Raw genomic sequence first — 18,707 nt, 5'->3', positions numbered from 1 at the left:
AAGATCCATATCTTACAGCAGCTTGCAACACAGGATGCATGATATGTTGATTTCGCTCTCCACTTTCTCGCAAGGATTGCAGTTGACAAGGGCTGACCCTGGACCATCCTATGGACAGACGAAGGTAATTTTTCTCTGATGGGTGAGGTGAACACACAGATTTGCCAAGTGTGGGGATTTTCACCTCCAGTTACTGGGCACGAAGATCCTCTATATGGTGAACATGTCACCGTATGGTGTGGCTTCACGACTACATTCATCATTGGCCCATTCTCTTTTGGACAGGTTGGTGCTCAAGGACTAAAGATGTGCAGTGTGACTGGCCTGCATTACTGTGATATGCTGCAGCAGCATCTCATACCCCGCCCTACAAAAGAGATACACATTGAACTCAATAGTTTTCATGCTAGATGGTGCTCCACTGCACATCGCTCGTGATGTTCATCTGATTCTTAGAAACACATCTGCAAATGATCGAATTATCAGCCAATTGTTTCCAAATGCTTGGTTGGCATGATCACGTAATCTCACTCCCAGTGATTTCTGGTTGCAGGCCAACCTGAAGAACAGGGTTTACCAGGGCAGCATTCACACACATGCTGATCTGAAGCGCAGCGTATCAAAAGAGGTAGCCAGCACACCTATGGACGTGCTTTGTTCTGCTGTGCATAATGTAGCCCTGTGCTTTTAGACTCTTCTGGACACTGATGGACGCCATATTGAGAGCCTTTTGTAGCAGTAATGGTACCGGCATGTAACAGTATGATGTACCTAGCAGCACATTAAAAGTGTTTCAGTTGAACTGATTCTGAATTATTTCTCTTCCTTGGCCTTTGTGTCTCTGTGTTACAATGTGTCAAATAGGGAAAGTTTAAAGCTAACCTTTCACATATAATATTGGTCTTTCTCTTTAAGTTATATCAAATACAAATGCGCCAGTAAAATTTTAAATGATGGCAAAATGTCCCGTCTTCTGGACCCAAAATTTTTCTGTGTGGCTTGTCCTCAAGGTGTTTTGAAAGAGTGTCAAACACTCTGCGATTTAAGAAATTCGTCACACACTCTCCCACTTAACATAATTCATCTTGCATAAAAGGAAATCTACTTTGAAAGTAAGACTTCTCAAAGCACCATTTGCAAATTTTCCCACAATCTGTTAGAAATAAGTTCATTTGAGCGGTTACCAGACAGGCAATATTGTGCATACGAAGCTATGATGACATAGGAAACTTGTGCTTGGTGTCTGCTCTGCCCATACACTGTTCATCGCACTTCTTTTGAAATTTTGTGTATTTGGACATCACATATGATGTGCAGCAGTTGTTTGGAGGGGCATATAGAGTTGCTGTACTTGGCACAGTTTTATTGTGTCCTATCCACATAAGGAATGCAAAATCAGAAAACAGTCCTTAGCACAGTATTCATTTCAAAACTAGACACTAGAATTCAAAGTATCCTAATATTTTGCCATGTGGTAACTTTTAAGACAGTTTTTTTTTATTTTTTTATTTGTACTTTGCAAAACTGTCGTGTAGTATTTGCAATCAAGTTTCCATCCACATGGCATTGCAAAAAGCCACAAATTTCCTTGGGGGCGGGGGGGGGGGGGGGGGGGGGGGGGGGGGGAGGGGGTAGAATGTATACACCAGAACTATGCACAATAAGCTTTTCATGACCATTAACTGGATAAAAATTAACAAGGTTACTTGTGAAACCAAGAAACTGTATAATTGGCAGTTTATATTATATCCCAGGGTTAAATACAAAGCCTTGTGGGGAGTTACAATGACAAAAATATGGCATAATGTCAGTCTACAATTTACTGAAGAATGGTTTTCATTAAATTTAAGAAGTAAGCAACACAAATTAAGAAATAAGAGGAGGTACCAGACAAGTATTGAAACATGTGTTGTGATCAAAAAAGATTGTGTTTTGCAGAAGACAGATATGTAAAATACTGCTAATGCTTTTCAGTGTGGTTTCTCGGGATGCTAATTTTCTTAGAGAAACATTACAGTATTATCTCATGTTCAGTTCTTTATCATGGCATAAGGCCATACATGCTAGAAGATGAAAAAGTGCACCTGAAATTCAGCGAACAGCTGAAACTAGCTAGTAGTATGGAATGAAACACGTTGTTTCAATTAAATTGACTGTCTGTACAGAAAAGATAAAAGACAAACTTCTTTAGCAAACTGACAAAAATAACTTCATTGTCCTGTAAAGCAATTAATACTGGATTGCCAATAATGCGGAAATAAAATCAGAAAACTGAAATTAACAACATATTTTAGTCCTCCATAATTATGTGAACACATTTTAATTCATCTGATAGCTCCCAGCCACAAAAATGAGTTTTGTTTTCATTTGATGTGAGAGCTGTAAACAGAAAGAGAGAACAGCAAAATCACGAAACCTAAACGTGGGTCACGTAGAGACTACTACTCACTAAAATTCTGACTGCTCTACGCATGTGCGAATCTGGCAGCTTCGGCGCAGCAGAAAAATTTCTCTGGGTAGCATGTGGCTACTTGCTGCTACTGCTTACATATCTAACAGCCATACTTCAAACAGTGAAAAGCAGGAGTAAGTGCTACTTATACACAACTTCAATTCTGCGCATACGCATAAGCCTGCTGGCAACTGCTCAAACAAACCTAATTTAAGCAGGCGTGATGCTACGCTCACTGAAACCACTTTTTGTTATGGAGTATTGCACAGTCTTCATCCTAAAGCATTTCACCAATTTTTCTTCTGGCGGATGCTTATGTGTGCACTGTGTTTTGTTGTTGTAAATGGTGCATTTTCTTTACAACTTAAGTTTAAAACTGGTCCTTTTCTCTCATTTATGTTTTATTGGTGCAGTATCATTCTGCAGCAGTGGCCTACAATAAAATTCTTTGTCAAAATTACAAAAATAAACTACAAAAATGAAAAATTCCTGGAATACTAAAAAGTTCCCAAATTTTTCCTGGTTTTCTCCCAGACGGTAAAATTCTCAGGTTTTACCTGGATTTCCTGAGCCGTATATGCCCTGACAGACATCCCAGTCTATACTCGGCAGGTTAAAGTCACCTCTAACTAGAAACACATGATCTGGATATTTACATGCTACTAACCATACACATTCTTTGAATAACTCTAGAACTGACACAGCAAAATAGGGTGGTCAGTAAAAACATCGAACAAATAGCTTGGTTTCACCTAGATCTTTTATACATGGCCTGGTAACCTCACTACCGCGTTCAACTTTTGACCCCAATAGAGACAATATTTTTGTAAACTGCAATGAACGCTCCCTCTCCTTCGGGCTCTAATCTGTCTTTCGGATATACATTCCATGAGTTGCTAAATACCTCAGAACTTTCCACTTCAGGTTTCAGCCAGCTCTCAGCCTCGAGAGTAATTTGAGCATGAGAACTTTCCTAGAGGGTAGTAAATTCAAGAACTCTGTTACAAATATTTCAACAATTTACAGATAAAATTTTGACAGTTGAACCGTCTTTACTCTGAATGCGGTCTGACTTCCTTTGCTGCTTATCAGCTAGTGAGTGTTCATTGGAGTACCTCTAACTACTTCCTAGCCTAAAAAGTCCTCAAGTGTACTCCACAAGTATTCTGCTAGCTGAGTAGCTACTTGCTTTGTATAGTACACACCTGACCTATCAAGGTGAGTCCTAGAAATCCCCAATCCATAAAGCATTTCTAGAAATATGTAGTCGAGACCATCACAGAGTCAATGAATCCTTGGTTGAGGCCTTCCACTTGGATCCAAATGAAAGGATCCCGATCAGTTCTGGGGAAAATGGTGCATATTGCAAGTTCTGTTTGCACTCCACTCATGAGGCCAGCAGCCTTCACCAATTCCACCAGCTGCCTGTATGAACTATGGATGGGCTCAGATTCCATGCAACAGGCGTCATCTGTGCTGACGTTAACCAGAACTTGCTGATGACTGCACTCTGCTCACTCAATAGCCGCAGGTAAGACTGCCTCCACATCTTGGATGAGGCCTCCCAGTAGACAAACTGAGGGCACATTGGCTTTCTTCCCTGCCCTGAATGCTATCTGCTGAAGGCAGGGGTATTTTTTAATATAAGGTCTATTTTTAATAAGAAGAAAAATATTGTAAATATCTTTAAAAAATAATTTTCTCCATGTTGTACATTCCAAACTTTTATCTATTTTTCTACGTAATTTCCATTGTTGTTCCAACATCTGTCATACTACTCAACAAGTTCTCTCTCTCTCTCTCTCTCTCTCTCTTTTTTTTTAAAAACAATCCATAAATGCAGTTTTCACTTCTTCGTCACTGTTGAAGCACTGACCATCAAGGATCTCTAAGTACTGAAACAAATGAAAAACACCAAGAGCAGAGTCGGGACTGTAAAGTGGGTGAACCAGCTGTTCCCATGCAAAAGGCATAGTTATACCCTGCATATGTGCAGGAGCAGGTGACCTTGCATTATTATACAGCACATCACACCAGAAGACAGTACACCATGCCACTTGTTTTTTATGGCACACTGAGGTTTCTTGCACTCAAAAACCAAATTATAGATTGTATCTCTAAGTTAGAAATTTCTACAGTTCAGCACATGGGGAGGCGATATGGCAGCAAATGTCCTCTAAATGCATGCAGAACATTTTGGAGCAGATGCGCATACACACTGCAGTGATCAAATGTCATTCTGACTCTCACTCACAAAAGGACCTTATTCAAAAAATACCGCTCATACACTATTTGATCAAAAGAAAATGACTTACAAGTTTGTGGTGCCCTCCATCGGTAATGCTGGAATTCAGTATGGTGTTGGCCCACTCTTAGCCTTGATGACAGCTTCCACTCTCACAAGCATATGTTTGATCAGGTGCTGGAAGGTTTCATGGGGAATGGCAGCCCATTCTTCAGGGAGTGCTGCATTGACGAGAGGTATCAATGTAGGTTGGTGAGGCCTGGCATGAAACCAGCATTCCAAAACATCCCAGAGGTGTTCTACAGGATTCAGGTCAGGACTCTGTGCAGGCCAGTCCATTACAGGAATGTTGTTGTTCTGTAACCACTCCACCACAGGCTGTGCATTATGAACAGGTGCTCGCTTGTGTTGAAAGATGCAATCGCCATCCCCAAATTGCTCTTCAACAGTGGGAAGCAAGAAGGTGCCTAAAACATCAATGCAGGCCTGTGCTGTGATAGTACCACTCAAAACAACAAGGGATGCAAGCCCCCTCCATGAAAAACATGACCACAACATAACACCAATGCCTCTGAATTTTACTGTTGGCACTACACATGCTGGTAGATGATGTTCACTGGGCATTCACCATACCCACAGCCTGCCATCGGATCGCCACATTGTGTACCGTGATTCGTCACTCCACACAACATTTTACCACTGTTCAATCATCCAATGTTTACGCTCCTTAGACCAAGTGAGGCATCGTTTGGCATTTACCGGCATGATGTGTGCCTTATGAGCAGCCGCTTGACCATGAAATCCAAGTCTTCTCACCTCCCGCCTAACTGACATAGCACTTGCAGTGGATCCTATTGCAGTTTGGAATTCCGGTGTGATGGTCTGGATAGATGTATACCTATTACACATTATGACCCCCTTCAACTGTCGGTGGTCTCTGTCAGTCAACAGATGAGGTTGGGCTGCACACTTTTCTGCTGTCGTGATTTGCACTTCATTATCACATCGGAAACAGTGGACCTAGTTATGTTTAGGGGTGTGGAAATCTCGCGAACAGATTTATGACACCAGCGACACCCAGTCACCTGACCATGATCGAAGTCTTTGAGTTCTGCAGAGCACCCCATTCTGCTCTCTCATGATGTCTAATGACTACTGAGGTTGCTGATATGGAGTATGTGGCAGTAGGTGGCAGCACAATGCACCTAATATGAAAAACGTATGTTTTTGGGGGTGTCCGGATACTTTTGGTCACATAAGTGCAGCTTTCTGGAACAAACACCTAAGGTTTGACAAAACTATTTGTTACTGCATCCATTCTCTCAGTCATCTCTGTCCGCAAGGCATGCGTGACAGCTTCCACAGCACTAAGAAAAACACGAGAATTCTGACAGCGGTCTGGCATGTTGAATGAGTCCTTGAGGAGGACTCTGATGGATCGGGACATCATGGTTAAGGTTTTTTGAGGTTTTACCTAGATCATTTGCTCTGAATACACAGGAGATTTGTCATGCACAGCCATAACTAAATTCCTCCCATACACCTTGCCTAATTAAGCTTAACTTCCACCTTTAATGGCTGCAAAATTCACAAGATACCAGACATCCCTTTCTTACATCATTCTGCATGTGGTAGAGTACTGATTACAAAAGATCGAGTTGTGCCCAAGTGTTGGTCTAGCACGGTTTTAAATCCAGGAAGGCTCATTTCAGCATATACTTTGCTGAATGAATGGAAAGTGCAAGTTTTGTTCTGGATGAGAGCCGCTGCAAATCTTGCACGAGATCTCATACAAAACACAGACAGACAGAAATCATTACGTTTTAATGCAGGGGCATCATTTGCAGAAGGGACCCATTTTCACAACTGTTACATTAAATGATGCAGTATTGTAAGAAAGCGTGGAACAGCAATTAGGAGTGTAAGCAATGTTTCAATTTGTGTAAACTACGCTTTAAATTGTGATCAATACTCATCAGATATTATATAATATGCTCAAGTGAACCATCAAGAAGCCACACGGGGAAAAAAAATAAAACATCAACGGTGGCTTCATAATAAATCCTATCACGGATCTTATCAGCACCTTTGATCATAACAGACTATTATTATTTTTTTTTTTTTAAAAAAAGGTCCATAAAATTTCTCAAGACTAAATCTTTGCAAACTTATAACTGTTTCATATGGTCTCCCCACACTCCTACCCCTCTGTTGTATTGTGAGCAAGCAAGGTTGAATTATGTGAATGCACGAACAGACTCTGTTGAGGAAATTGCTTAATTGTATGAATGAAATGACAAGATACCGGCAAGACAACCAATGGACCAAGGATTTGAGCACACAGGACCTCTGAGGGCATTTTTTCATGATGAATTCTTTGACACTGAGATGACTTGTTGACATCTGTTTTAAAGAAGCTGTTGAACCACTAAGTGTCGTGCTGTTTGATATTCAGGAGTTTCATTTTCATAAGTAGTGTACTGAAATCAATAGTATCAAATGCATCAACTAATTCGAGCAATGTTAAAATGGTTGTGTCGCATCTGCCAACGGCATGTTTGAAGTCGTCAGCTGTTAGGCACCTATAGTGCGACAGACATGTAGTCCAAAGTATTCTATACACACTTGAAGGCAAACCAAAATGAGGCAGAAGTTTGTATCAAGTAAAGTGTTTAGTGGGAGGTATTTACATGTTAAACAAAATTATTAAATACTGGACATATGCTGAGTCTAGCATAAGTAACATCATAATGGTATCTGAATTTTTGTAGCACTTAGTCAGTATAAATATGACTTCACACTCAGAAATTAGGTAAATTTAAAGTGGATACTACTCAGATCAATGGTTTGTTATAATATGTAGTGATGAAGGAAGTAAACAAATTACATTTGTAGCATATGAGAAGTCTATAGGTTTCGATAAAAGGAAGATAAGCAACAAATGATACCTGAGAGTGTACTTTGACAGCACAAGTGGGTCAACTGTTCATGCAGGGGATCATTGTTAAATTGCGAGATGCTCAACAGGTAGGAGTAAATGAAGACAGAATCTAAGAAAGTACAGAATCAGGCAATGGTAATGCCAAAAATGGTAAAATAATGCAGGAATACATAAACCAAAATGATCAAAGCAAGATTTCAATGAAGGTATTAACTGAGAATCAGTTGACAGAAAAGGGCAAATATAAAATGCAAACAAAGGAACACACATCGATTTAAGAGATGAGATATAATTTTTACATAGTGTGAAATTTTGAGATTTTATTAGGTATATTTAAACATTTCACTCGGTCTGTTTTAACTGTATGACATTTCTAACAATATGTAAACTTCAATGGCCATCTTCCAATTAGGAGCGTCATTGGCTATTATCCTTCCGGGATGGGGATTGTGGGCCAGTGGGGTAGGGGGGTGAGGGGGGGAGGGGGGGGGAAGGGAGATCACAAAGAATTTAAATTCCAATTTCAGGCTATCAAAATTAGTGTTTAAACCAATAAAAACCTTATATTATCACACCAGTCTTAAATCGCTATTTTGTAGGTAAATGAATTCATGAAACTTCTTGTAAGGTTGAGGGTTCTATTTTTACTTTAGATTTTATTTATTTTTCTCTTTTACACTGATGTTTCATAGTTGAGTGGGAACCGATACTCACAATTCCCATGAAGTGGGCAGTGTTTGTAAGTTAGCTGCTCTCAGGGACTAATGAGGTGGGTAAAACAAACTTCCCACTGACATTCCAGATCTGAATTTTCAGAATAACAGAACCAGAAACTTCTCACCATTGCATTATTTAAGAATGACAGAGGGGGGAGGGATGAATACCTTAAAAGGCAGTATATTTGGATATTTTTGTTTGGTGGAGCCAGTGGTAGATCAAATAAATAAATATTGTCATGGTCTCTTCCTGTTGAGAAAGTTATTTTGTAAAATAAAAAATAATGAGACTCTTCAAGTTGACAACGAGAAAAATATAAGGTAAAAGAAAAGAATAACCTTTATGTCATCACTTCATCCACTCATTTATTAATTTGTACCAGCCCTACAGGCAAAACATGGTCAACTCAATTGTCTCTTAATATTCTGAAGCTGTATGATGAACACAATTTGTAGTCAGTCAAGATAAGCCATAATTGATAGCTTATAGTGCTTCCATGTAGGACTACTGCATTTTGCATGAAGAGAGATATTTAACTGTATGAGAAATGAAGTTATTTCAATTGATTTAAAGTGTGTTTGAAGTCTGCAAAAAGTAATAACAAGCAACTCCAAAGTCGACACAAACAGCCTGCAATTAAAATCACACTTTCTGAAATCGCTGATTATTTGAAGTGAAGCTAAATTTCACAATCTAATTTAAATTTTTTTGGTCTAAAAAGTTTAATTTGTATTTTTCATTTAACTTATTTACAATAATCACAAATCTAAAGAACACATTTAAGGAGGAGCTGTTCCAAATTCAGCACTTCCACTTTCCAAGTTTTGTATAATCCCAATTCAGTCAGACATATATCAAGATTTTTGATTACAAATGTTTCAAGCTAAAGTACCTCATGCTAACGTGTTTATTCTCATAGCAAATTTAAAAATCAGTAACTAAACATGACACAGCACTGTCAGATATACTGTAGGCTAGTTTCTACCTCATGACATTAAAAGTCATTAGCAGTATTTCTCTGCCCCCTTCTCTTTTTTTTTTTTTTCCACCTTGCTTACAGCCTTTATCGTTCAAACTGCATGAACTTTGACTTACACAATGGTTCAGTACAATTACCCATTGAACAGATTATCCAGACAACACCAATATTATAATTGTTACACCAAGAAAAATAAAGCACCCCTCCTTTTCTCCCACACCACAGCATTGTTTCTCTTGTTGCTCCTCTCTCTTCTTGTTGAAACTTTCCCTCTAAAGTTAATGAGTTAACAAAATCAACAAGCTTAATGTCCCATGATGTTAACTGTACTGGATTCAACAGCAAATCAGTTAATTTTGAGATAAAGCAATTATGTATTTTGTTTGATGCATTATCTTTCATGCACAAATTAAGTGTATAAGTACTCACTTGTTTTTAATTTGAAATAAATGCTTTGTGTCAGGCAGAACTATCTGCATAAACAATAACGTTTCAGGAGGAGGAGGAGGAGGAGGATGAGGAGGAGGAGGATAAATAGAAGAAGAAGCATTGTGAAAAGTTATTGTGACTGTGTCTATAACAGAATAAAAGTATATGTCATTAACCAGATAAAATCACTTACATTTTGAACATTCATTACAGAGTCACTGAATTCTGCTATTTCTTGTACTAGGAACTTGATTGGTGCTGTAACATTGAGGTAGGGTTTCAGATCTTTTGAGTACTTCTCAACAAGCAATATGTAGCCTTTCCAAGAATCTGCTAACACTTTCACACCCAGTCCTTTCATGTGCTCACACAGATAACCGAAGGACTCCAACACTGAAATGGGTAAATTAATTTTTTATGAATTAAAATATTTCTGGGTGTGTTAAGCCCATACACACTGTAGGCAACACTACAATCAAACTAACAGCATACCTTCTGTTAAAAGTGTAACTTCATCCTCAAAAATACAATTGAACTGTAAATTTTCTGATAGCACTGCTAAAAAATTCAGGAGAACCTCATGGGATTTGTTGAACAGTTCCATCAAAACTTCACTGATTAAGTGCAAAACACTGCCATACGTAGACTCACTTAAACACAGTTTGAAAAAGAAAAAAATTAAACAAATGTTAAATCTTATTAACTATAAAGTTTGAGGTATTACTCTCAATAATAATGTCCACATAACTGCAAAATCCTGAATCAAGATTATGTCAAATCAAACTGGATTTTCAATTTAAAAAAGGTCATCATATAACATATCCTCCAGTCTCTTACAACTTCCAAGGTCTAGAGGTCTTTTCTCTTTTCACTTTCTAATCCTTACCTTTCCCTCTCCTGCCCTAACTTCTTTCTTTATTCCTCCCCTGCACAGATCTTATACATTCCTTATCACTAAAGCTTTCTCTTTCTCGCTTGGTTTACATGACTGTTACCCGATTCAATTTTCATTTTGCTTCTGCTACTCAGAGTCGCCTGTGTCCCTTTTCCCTCCTGTTCCTTACCTCTCCACAGTTTCCTTGTCCATCTCCATAAATATATCACTAGTTCTCCTGTCACAGTCACTATCCTCCACATTACCTATGAGGGGTCACAGGTGTATAACTTTCTTTTGAGGGTGGGCAACTGGCACCCTGTAGGCTGGATGTGGCCTGCAATTGGTTTCAGTCTGGCCCATGGAAGAATTTCACGGTAGAGAGAGAGGGAGTAAGGCATTGCAGGATTCTGCAATGGAAGTTTTCAAGACAGCTATTGTAAAATGCTGTACCCTGAGTAAAAAAAGAATGTTCATGATGCATTAATAAATCTCAATACCTGAAGATCTCAAAGGGCAAAATAGTAATTGTGATTTTTAATTACTTAATGAGGCTGTTAACATCAAAGGTCACAAGCCCTATGTAAACTATTAACACAGTTGAGGCCATCTTATCTACATCTGCAAACCAAAAATATTATTAAACTTCAAATTTAGGCTCATTTTTCAGGATGGTCATTAAAATCATAGCGATAAATGAGATTACTATTATGATGTTTGTACTGCAGAAGCTTCTCGTGATATCTGGCCTTGAACTCAGGGTAGCTGAACAACAGGACTGCACAGTGGCACTTAAGTTTGATAATCAGATTATGGACAGCAAACAAATGCCTCTTGAATAGTCTTGCTCCACCTCAAACACTACCTATTCCATTGTTTACAACACCTTTTGTTATAAGAGAAAGAGGCTTACAGCAATGTTGGTTGGGAGAACACCAGAGGTATGTTCGGACACCTAATCAAATGATTTTTTCTCCCTCCCCTCCCCTCCCCCACACATAACAGCCTCTTTCCTCATGGGAAGTGAGAATTGTGTCTTAAGTGTGTTTGTTGAGTGTACGCGACACTCTTCAATGGTACCAAAGAGACCATTGGGCTTAACACTTGCATCAAACGGATGAGACATCATCAACACTAGCCCTACAACAGAGCTTACCCTATATTTTAAATGCCAAAACAGGAGCTGTTAACTATATACTTGATTGTAATGCTTCACAATGACTATCACATGAGTCATCCTGTTGATGTATAATCTGGCACATGTGGCATTAAATTAATGTAAGTTGTAAGATATTCTCTGAAATGCTTGGTCTAAGCTGCTCTCTGTCTTTTCTCTGTATGTAAACCTTGACTTTGGATTCAGTAATGAAATCTGTTAAATATTTATAAAAAGAAAACAGGTGAAGAGTTGAAGATACTAGTTAACTGCTGCCGAAAGAAACTCCATTACTTTACAACACATACTAACATAAAAAAAATCTCATTGTTAGATAGAAATGATGCTGACAAAGAGGTGATGACAAGGAAGTGAGCACCTTTGGATTGTTATCTGTTTCCTTCTTTTTCCTGAAGGGCTGATAACCATTGTGATGCACTCTATCCTCTCTCTCTTATGAACTATGTTTGGTTTTAGTAATCAGCACAGATTACCTTTCGACCCTGGTACACTCTACTGTAGCTTCTTGTTATGGCCTTTTGCTGTCAAACAGTATCTTAGGTCCTCTTTATACACATTTAAGAAACCACTGCACCAATAATCATTAGATAACAATTGAAGTCTCCAACAGGAATAGTCTGTAATTTTAATATTGCACCAAGAATCAAGTTCCAAAACTGAGATGTAGGAATGAAATGAAATTCAGAGGAATTAGTATAACATTCACCTGAACTAATATGAGAAAACAAATTATGTAACCACCATAGACCTTGTTTGATGATTAAACATGGTACTCAGACATAAGTATTCAAGTACTAGGTAAGCATGTAACATTTAGCTATAAAAACTTATATCCAATGTCTTCTATTACTATATCTCCGTGTTCCTTGAATTCTGGAATTTATTTTAAGTAATAATTTCTCCCTTTTGCAGCTCTCCTTAACACTCTTGGTACAGTGTTTGGATTCCAAAGACAAACAGAAGACAAAGGGTAGTTTACTTATTTCACCAATTATTCCCATCATCATTCATATAATCAAACAGGCAAACAATATACAGGCTGTCCCAGCTATCTTGTCCACCCAAAATATCTCTGGAACAATAACAGCTATTGGAAAACGACTTTCACCGGTATCAATGTAGGGCTGGTGCCCATGAATGTACATATTTGGAAACATTCTAAAACGAAAGCATATGTGTTTTTTTAACACAAATTTATGTTTTTTTAAATGGACCTCCTATATGTTTTCTTCAGCAATACATAGCATGACAAAGCACATACACAATGGCGTTGATTGCATCGCAATATTCCCATTACATCCCGAGATATTGAGACGCGAAGTTGACGCTTGAAACACCCGACATGCGCTGCTAGCGCACGTCCTGAGGCTCAGGCGTGAACCCCATGCTGCCCGTAATTGTGATGTGATTATGTGTAATCACACCTCCATACTTATCAAGAGGTCCGAAACAACGGTAAAACTTTTAGTTCACTTGCTCGTTTCACTAAAACCATCAACATGAATTTTACTATTACGAGTGAATGATTAACTGTCACTTGCACTAGATCTACAGTAAAGTAAAGTTTTAATGTTGAACGGCATTACCTTTTTAGTAACGAATTAAAGATAAGCGAAGTTAACTTTGTGACTAACGTCGCGGTACACAGATATGTTGCAGAACCGCATCACCCCTAGCCTATGGGATAAATACCTGCTGGAATGTGCGACGTTAATGCACGATGGCAGCAGACTGTATTATTCGTTTCGGACCTCTTGATAAGTATGGAAGCGTGATTACGCATGTCAATCACATCGCGATGACGGGCAGCATGGGGTTCACACCTGAGCCTCAGGACGTGCGCTAGCAGCGCATGTCGGGTGTTTCAAGCGTCAACTTCGCGTCTTAATATCTCGAGATGTAATGGGAATATTGCGATGCAATCAACGCCATTGTGTATGTGCTTTGTCATGCTATGGATTGCTGAAGAAAAAATATAGGAGGTCCATTTAAAAAAAACATAAGTTTGTCTAAAAAAACACATATGCTTCCGTTTTAGAATGTTTCCAAATATGTACATTCAAGAGCCCCAGCCCTACATTGATACCGGTGAAAGTCGTTTTCCAATAGCTGTTATTGTTCCAGAGATATTTTGGGTGGACAAGATAGCTGGGACACCCTGTATTTGTCTTATCATTACTCACAAATTTACAAATTTTTAAAAAATTAAATAATAAATGCATTCAACAAAACACATTACTTCTAGGTTATTCTGAGTAAGAAATGTGATACAAATACATCTCATAATAAATAACTGCCAACATAACCATTAAATTCATTAATAAATATCTTTGTTTTAAACCAAACACTTAACTGCGGCACTCTGGTGTTGAAAAGTACAAGGTGGGGCAGAGTGGTCTACCTGATTTGACGTGAGAATTTTGTGTGTGTGTGTGTGTGTGTGTGTGTGTGTGTGTGTGTGTTGACGACCTTGGCAAGCAATGCACATACTGAGTCGCTTAAAAAAGTTTTCAAAAACCTTTCTCAGCACATCTTGCATTATTTCAGCGATGACATCTGTAATTGCCCTCTTAAGAACTTCTTAGGTCCTTGGTCAAACTTTGTAAACCTCTGCTTGGAGGTATCCCCAAATAAAAAAATAACAGGGGCTAAAATCTGGATAGCGAGGGGGCTATGGAACATCTCCTCGTAAGATCAGGTGGCTGGAAAACCGTTCTTGCAGAATTTTGTGTGAATGATAAGCAGTATGAGCCATGGCACCATCCTGTTGAAACCAAAAGGCTTCTGTGTCATATTCCTCACCATGCTCTTCCCTTCTATGGAGTAAAAATTTCTTCAGCATCTCAGAATAGTACACAGAGTTCACAGTAACAGTTGCACCTCAAGATTCAAAAAAGTAAGGCCCAGTAATGCTAAGGAGGACACAGCAAACCCAACTATCACTTTGGGGCTGTGCAGAGGTGGGGTTGGGTTGTTTTGGGGAAGGGGACCAGACAGCGAGGTCATCGGTCTCATCGGATTAGGGAAGGATGGAGAAGGAAGTCGGCCGTGCCCTTTCAGAGGAACCATCCTGGCATTTGCCTGGAGTGATTTAGGGAAATCACGGAAAACCTAAATCAGGATGGCTGGATGCGGGATTGAACCGTCGTCCTCCGGAATGTGAGTCCAGTGTCTAACCACTGCGCCACCTCGCTCGGTCACTGTGCAGAGGTCTTTGGCAAAGTTCACAAGGGGTTTTGTCGCCCAGTAATGAAAATTTTGCCTATTTACTGAGCTGGGTAGGTGAAATGGTGCTTCATCATTAGACTACAGAATAGTGTTGGGTTGCACAGAGGCTAAGATTGCATTGCAAGCACCTATAAATTTCACCCAGTCTTCTGGACTAAGTTCTTGACCAACCATCAACTAGTAGGGGTTTAAGTGAAGGTCAGAGTGTAAAATTTGCCTTACCACTTGGGATAATATTCCCTCTCACTTTTAGGTTGGTCAACTGGTTTTCTAGGAAGTGCACATCCTGTCGCCCAACATTAGTAATCCAATGATAATCTAATGGTTTTAGCATTAGGAACCCTATTGTGATGATTCAAAAGCCCTCTGTGTTTCCACCACACTATTATTGTTTTTAAAGAACGTTTCTATGACAAAGCCTCGATGCTCACCAGACCACTGCATGGTGACTACTGAAAATGGTGTTGTTTCCCCCACCAAATGCCACTACTCTCACTCTGCTACTGCACCTGCATGTTCTTCAGTGATTGTTTGAAACTAGGGAGACCACTTATCCCACTTTGTACAATGTAATTTCTCTGGCAGAGCATCTACCTTTTACCACATCCCTTGAGATGAATATGTCTCACAAACAGCAAGACAGAATTTTGAATTTCAATTGGATCAATAAAATATGAGTGTAGAAAAACAGTATAGGAACCTCTTCTGACAGTGCTTGAATGATTCTTGTAAAACAGCAATGACCATTCTTGGAACACTTGGTACAACAAATGCATCAACATTTCCTTGGCTAATAATATACTGCAGGGTAATTTCCAAACACTTCAGCATTTCTATGCAGACCTGAAAAATAAAAATTCGTACCCAATTACATACAAAATTGGAGCAGTAAAGCAAAACACAAACAATTACCATAAAGAATTGGATGTAGTATATTTAAATTTTTCTCAAATATTTGGCCAGATGTAGTTGTTGATATTGCACAAAACTGAAGATGACAGCAAGTCTTGTAGGAAAAGATTAACACTATATCAAAGACTATACCCAACTAAATGCCCAAGAAGAATTTAAACAATGGAAAATCCCGGATGGGACGTGACAATATAGTGGAGATGCTGAGAGAAGAATTTAAATTACATATTCGTCATGTAAATCTTCGATCACATATGGAAGTAATAAGTATATTTTGCAAGTTACTGAAACTGAGCTGTGCCTTATTCACATACGATGTGACAGCAAGCAGAAGTTTAATTTTAGCGTAAATTAGGGATTCAATATTCTTATGACTAAACAATGTCACAAGCCACAGACAACACAGAATAGAAGGGACAACTGTACGTTTCGTCATTGGTGGAACTGAATTCCCTAGTGTCCCTCTCTGTGACCACTCAGTGGTACTTGCCAACAGGAGAGTGTCTGGCAGTGATTCGCCAACTAGTAAGTATATTTTGATTCACATCACTTCCCTTCTTTTTCAAAAGCAATTTATTTTGAACATTTTCATTTATGAAAATAAATTATTCAAAGAAAAGTACTCCTAACTCTATGATGTTTACTTGAAAGCTCATGCCACAATTACGCACAGCCATGTTTCCATAAACTTATTAGTTCAATTGTGGCCAAATAAATACATAAATATATACAAGGGTGATTGAAACCAGAACCTTAAAAGTGTTACAAAATTCTTAAAACATGTTCAACTGATCTGGCAGTAGGCAGCAGTTATAGTTGTGCTTCAACAAATGACTAATAATTGTCGATCTATTGGTGCATCACAGAGAGGGAATCTGTGTCATGCACAGATGGTTGCCACATTCTCAAGCACTGTGTTGGAAAAGCAATATGGACACTCATCACAGGATGTAAGCACAGTACAATGATTCATGTTCGTCCCTGTAGCAAGTGTATGAGTGGTGTGAAAAGTTTAAAAGAGCTGTAACTTTTGTGGGAGATGCTCCACACCCATGCAATGACAAACAAAAACACTGCTGCATTGGAAGAGCTGGCAAAGGAAAATAAAATAAGCGTATTACTTTAAATGAAATAGCCACTTCTTAAAAATGCAGAATGTGTGTTTACAATAGTTTGAAACAGCTGTCAAAATTTTTGAAAAGTTGTCAACAGTTGTAAGTTTGCCAAACTCACAACATTTGCAAGTTTGCCAAACTTACAACAGTTCTATGTTTTTGTTTGTTGGAGTTGGTTTTTGGTGTGAAGGTGCCTTTTGCAGACAGTTCAGTCTGGGCCATCTTGCCACTAAATCTGAGGGAAGTGTGATGGGGAGTTTCCCTTGTGAGTGCTCTATAAACTGTTTGGACCAAACACTTTCTCCAATAATTATATCATGTTTTGGATTTTAGAAAGTCCACAACCAGTGACGCCGTCATCCACTTGACATCATGCCATCCTTTCAGTTACAAAAGGTTTCTTCCTTCTGTGGTCAGCTATGTATGTGACCTCCACTTAGATTCAGAAACTGTTCAAAAAGAGCTTCCAAACTTGAGACACACTGCTAGAATTAATGGATCCCATACTCGTCTGGTAGGCCAAATATAAAATTTAAAAAAATCTCTAAAAATAGCACCTCCTTCAGCCCCAAGGTTGTATTTCTGAGCCCATCCACGTCTTCCTACCTTTTCTAGGAGACCTCTCTTACAGGCTTCCCAACTTTCTTAAAGGTGACCATGTGAAGATAATGGTCACAATTAATAATAACGTCCAACATTAGTATTACCACAATGAACAATTGTCGAAAGACTCATATTCTTGCTCTGAGGTGTACAAAGTCGTGTATTTGAAGGGCCCCTCAACGTACATTGGTCAAAGCAGACCAGCCCTTATGCCACCAAAGAAAGAAAGCTTTCACCTTTGGAAAAAGTAGAAATTTCCAAGTTCATGAGATGGTCTGCTAAACAGTCTCAATGAACAACTGATTACACTTTTTACGATAAAACATTAACCATCTTCTTTCCAAAATGAAATCCCTCTCCCCTACCATCACCCATCCCACTTTCCTCCCCTTATTCTATTTCCTCATTAATAACCAATCCCCCCCCCCCCCCCCCCCCACTACTCTTTCCATTCTTCCCTGGTCAAAATTTTCTTCTGAGAGCATTACGAGTTCTCTTTTCTTTACAACAACATCACCCACTATCTTACTCATGTCACACCATTTCCTCTTTTATTCCCCCCCCCCCTTCCTCTTTCATATTTATATATAATGTTTCCCAAATATTCAACACAGTCCTCTTCTGTTTTGAACTGCTGCTCACTAAGTTCACGTATCTGAGCCGCAATTATTTCGTTATTGTCCCAGTCTGATGAAATGCAACTCCATGAAACAGGTAACTGGAATTAACGAAACAATTGCATAACTGCAATAGAGACTGTTCAGTCATTTGACTCATTTATCTACTTCGCTGCATCTGCCATTATGGAATGAAAGGAATATATAGGCCATGGTTTTGTTTGACCTACAGGACAGTGCCACAAAGATGATCAAAGAAATGAACTGGCAGACTCTTGAAGGCAATCGGAAACTATCCTGAGAGACTCTACTAACAAAGTGTCAAGAACTGGTTTTAAATGATTACTCTAGGAATATACTATAAGCTCCTACAATTGCTCCCATAGTAATGATCAAGATATCACTGGATTAATTACAG

At 38.9% G+C, this 18,707-nt stretch overlaps 1 protein-coding gene across 1 annotated transcript in view; it reads right to left on the bottom strand.

Annotated features, from left to right (window-relative positions):
* The window catches only part of LOC126481418 (uncharacterized protein C1orf112-like), a 130,068-nt gene that overhangs the window by 73,013 nt on the left and 38,348 nt on the right, over positions 1 to 18,707 (bottom strand). Inside the window, exons 4-6 of the mRNA XM_050105159.1 lie at positions 15,743 to 15,885; positions 10,256 to 10,413; positions 9,957 to 10,156 (exon numbers count right to left, since the gene is read on the bottom strand). Of these exons, the coding sequence (XP_049961116.1) occupies positions 9,957 to 10,156; positions 10,256 to 10,413; positions 15,743 to 15,885 (501 nt within the window). The remainder of the gene's footprint in view (positions 1 to 9,956; positions 10,157 to 10,255; positions 10,414 to 15,742; positions 15,886 to 18,707) is intronic.

Source organism: Schistocerca serialis, chromosome 5 (genome assembly GCF_023864345.2).
Source record: "Schistocerca serialis cubense isolate TAMUIC-IGC-003099 chromosome 5, iqSchSeri2.2, whole genome shotgun sequence".
NCBI lineage: Eukaryota > Metazoa > Arthropoda > Insecta > Orthoptera > Acrididae > Schistocerca > Schistocerca serialis.
The sequence above is the reverse complement of the archived record's forward strand: the minus strand, read 5'-3'. Positions and strand labels throughout refer to the sequence as shown.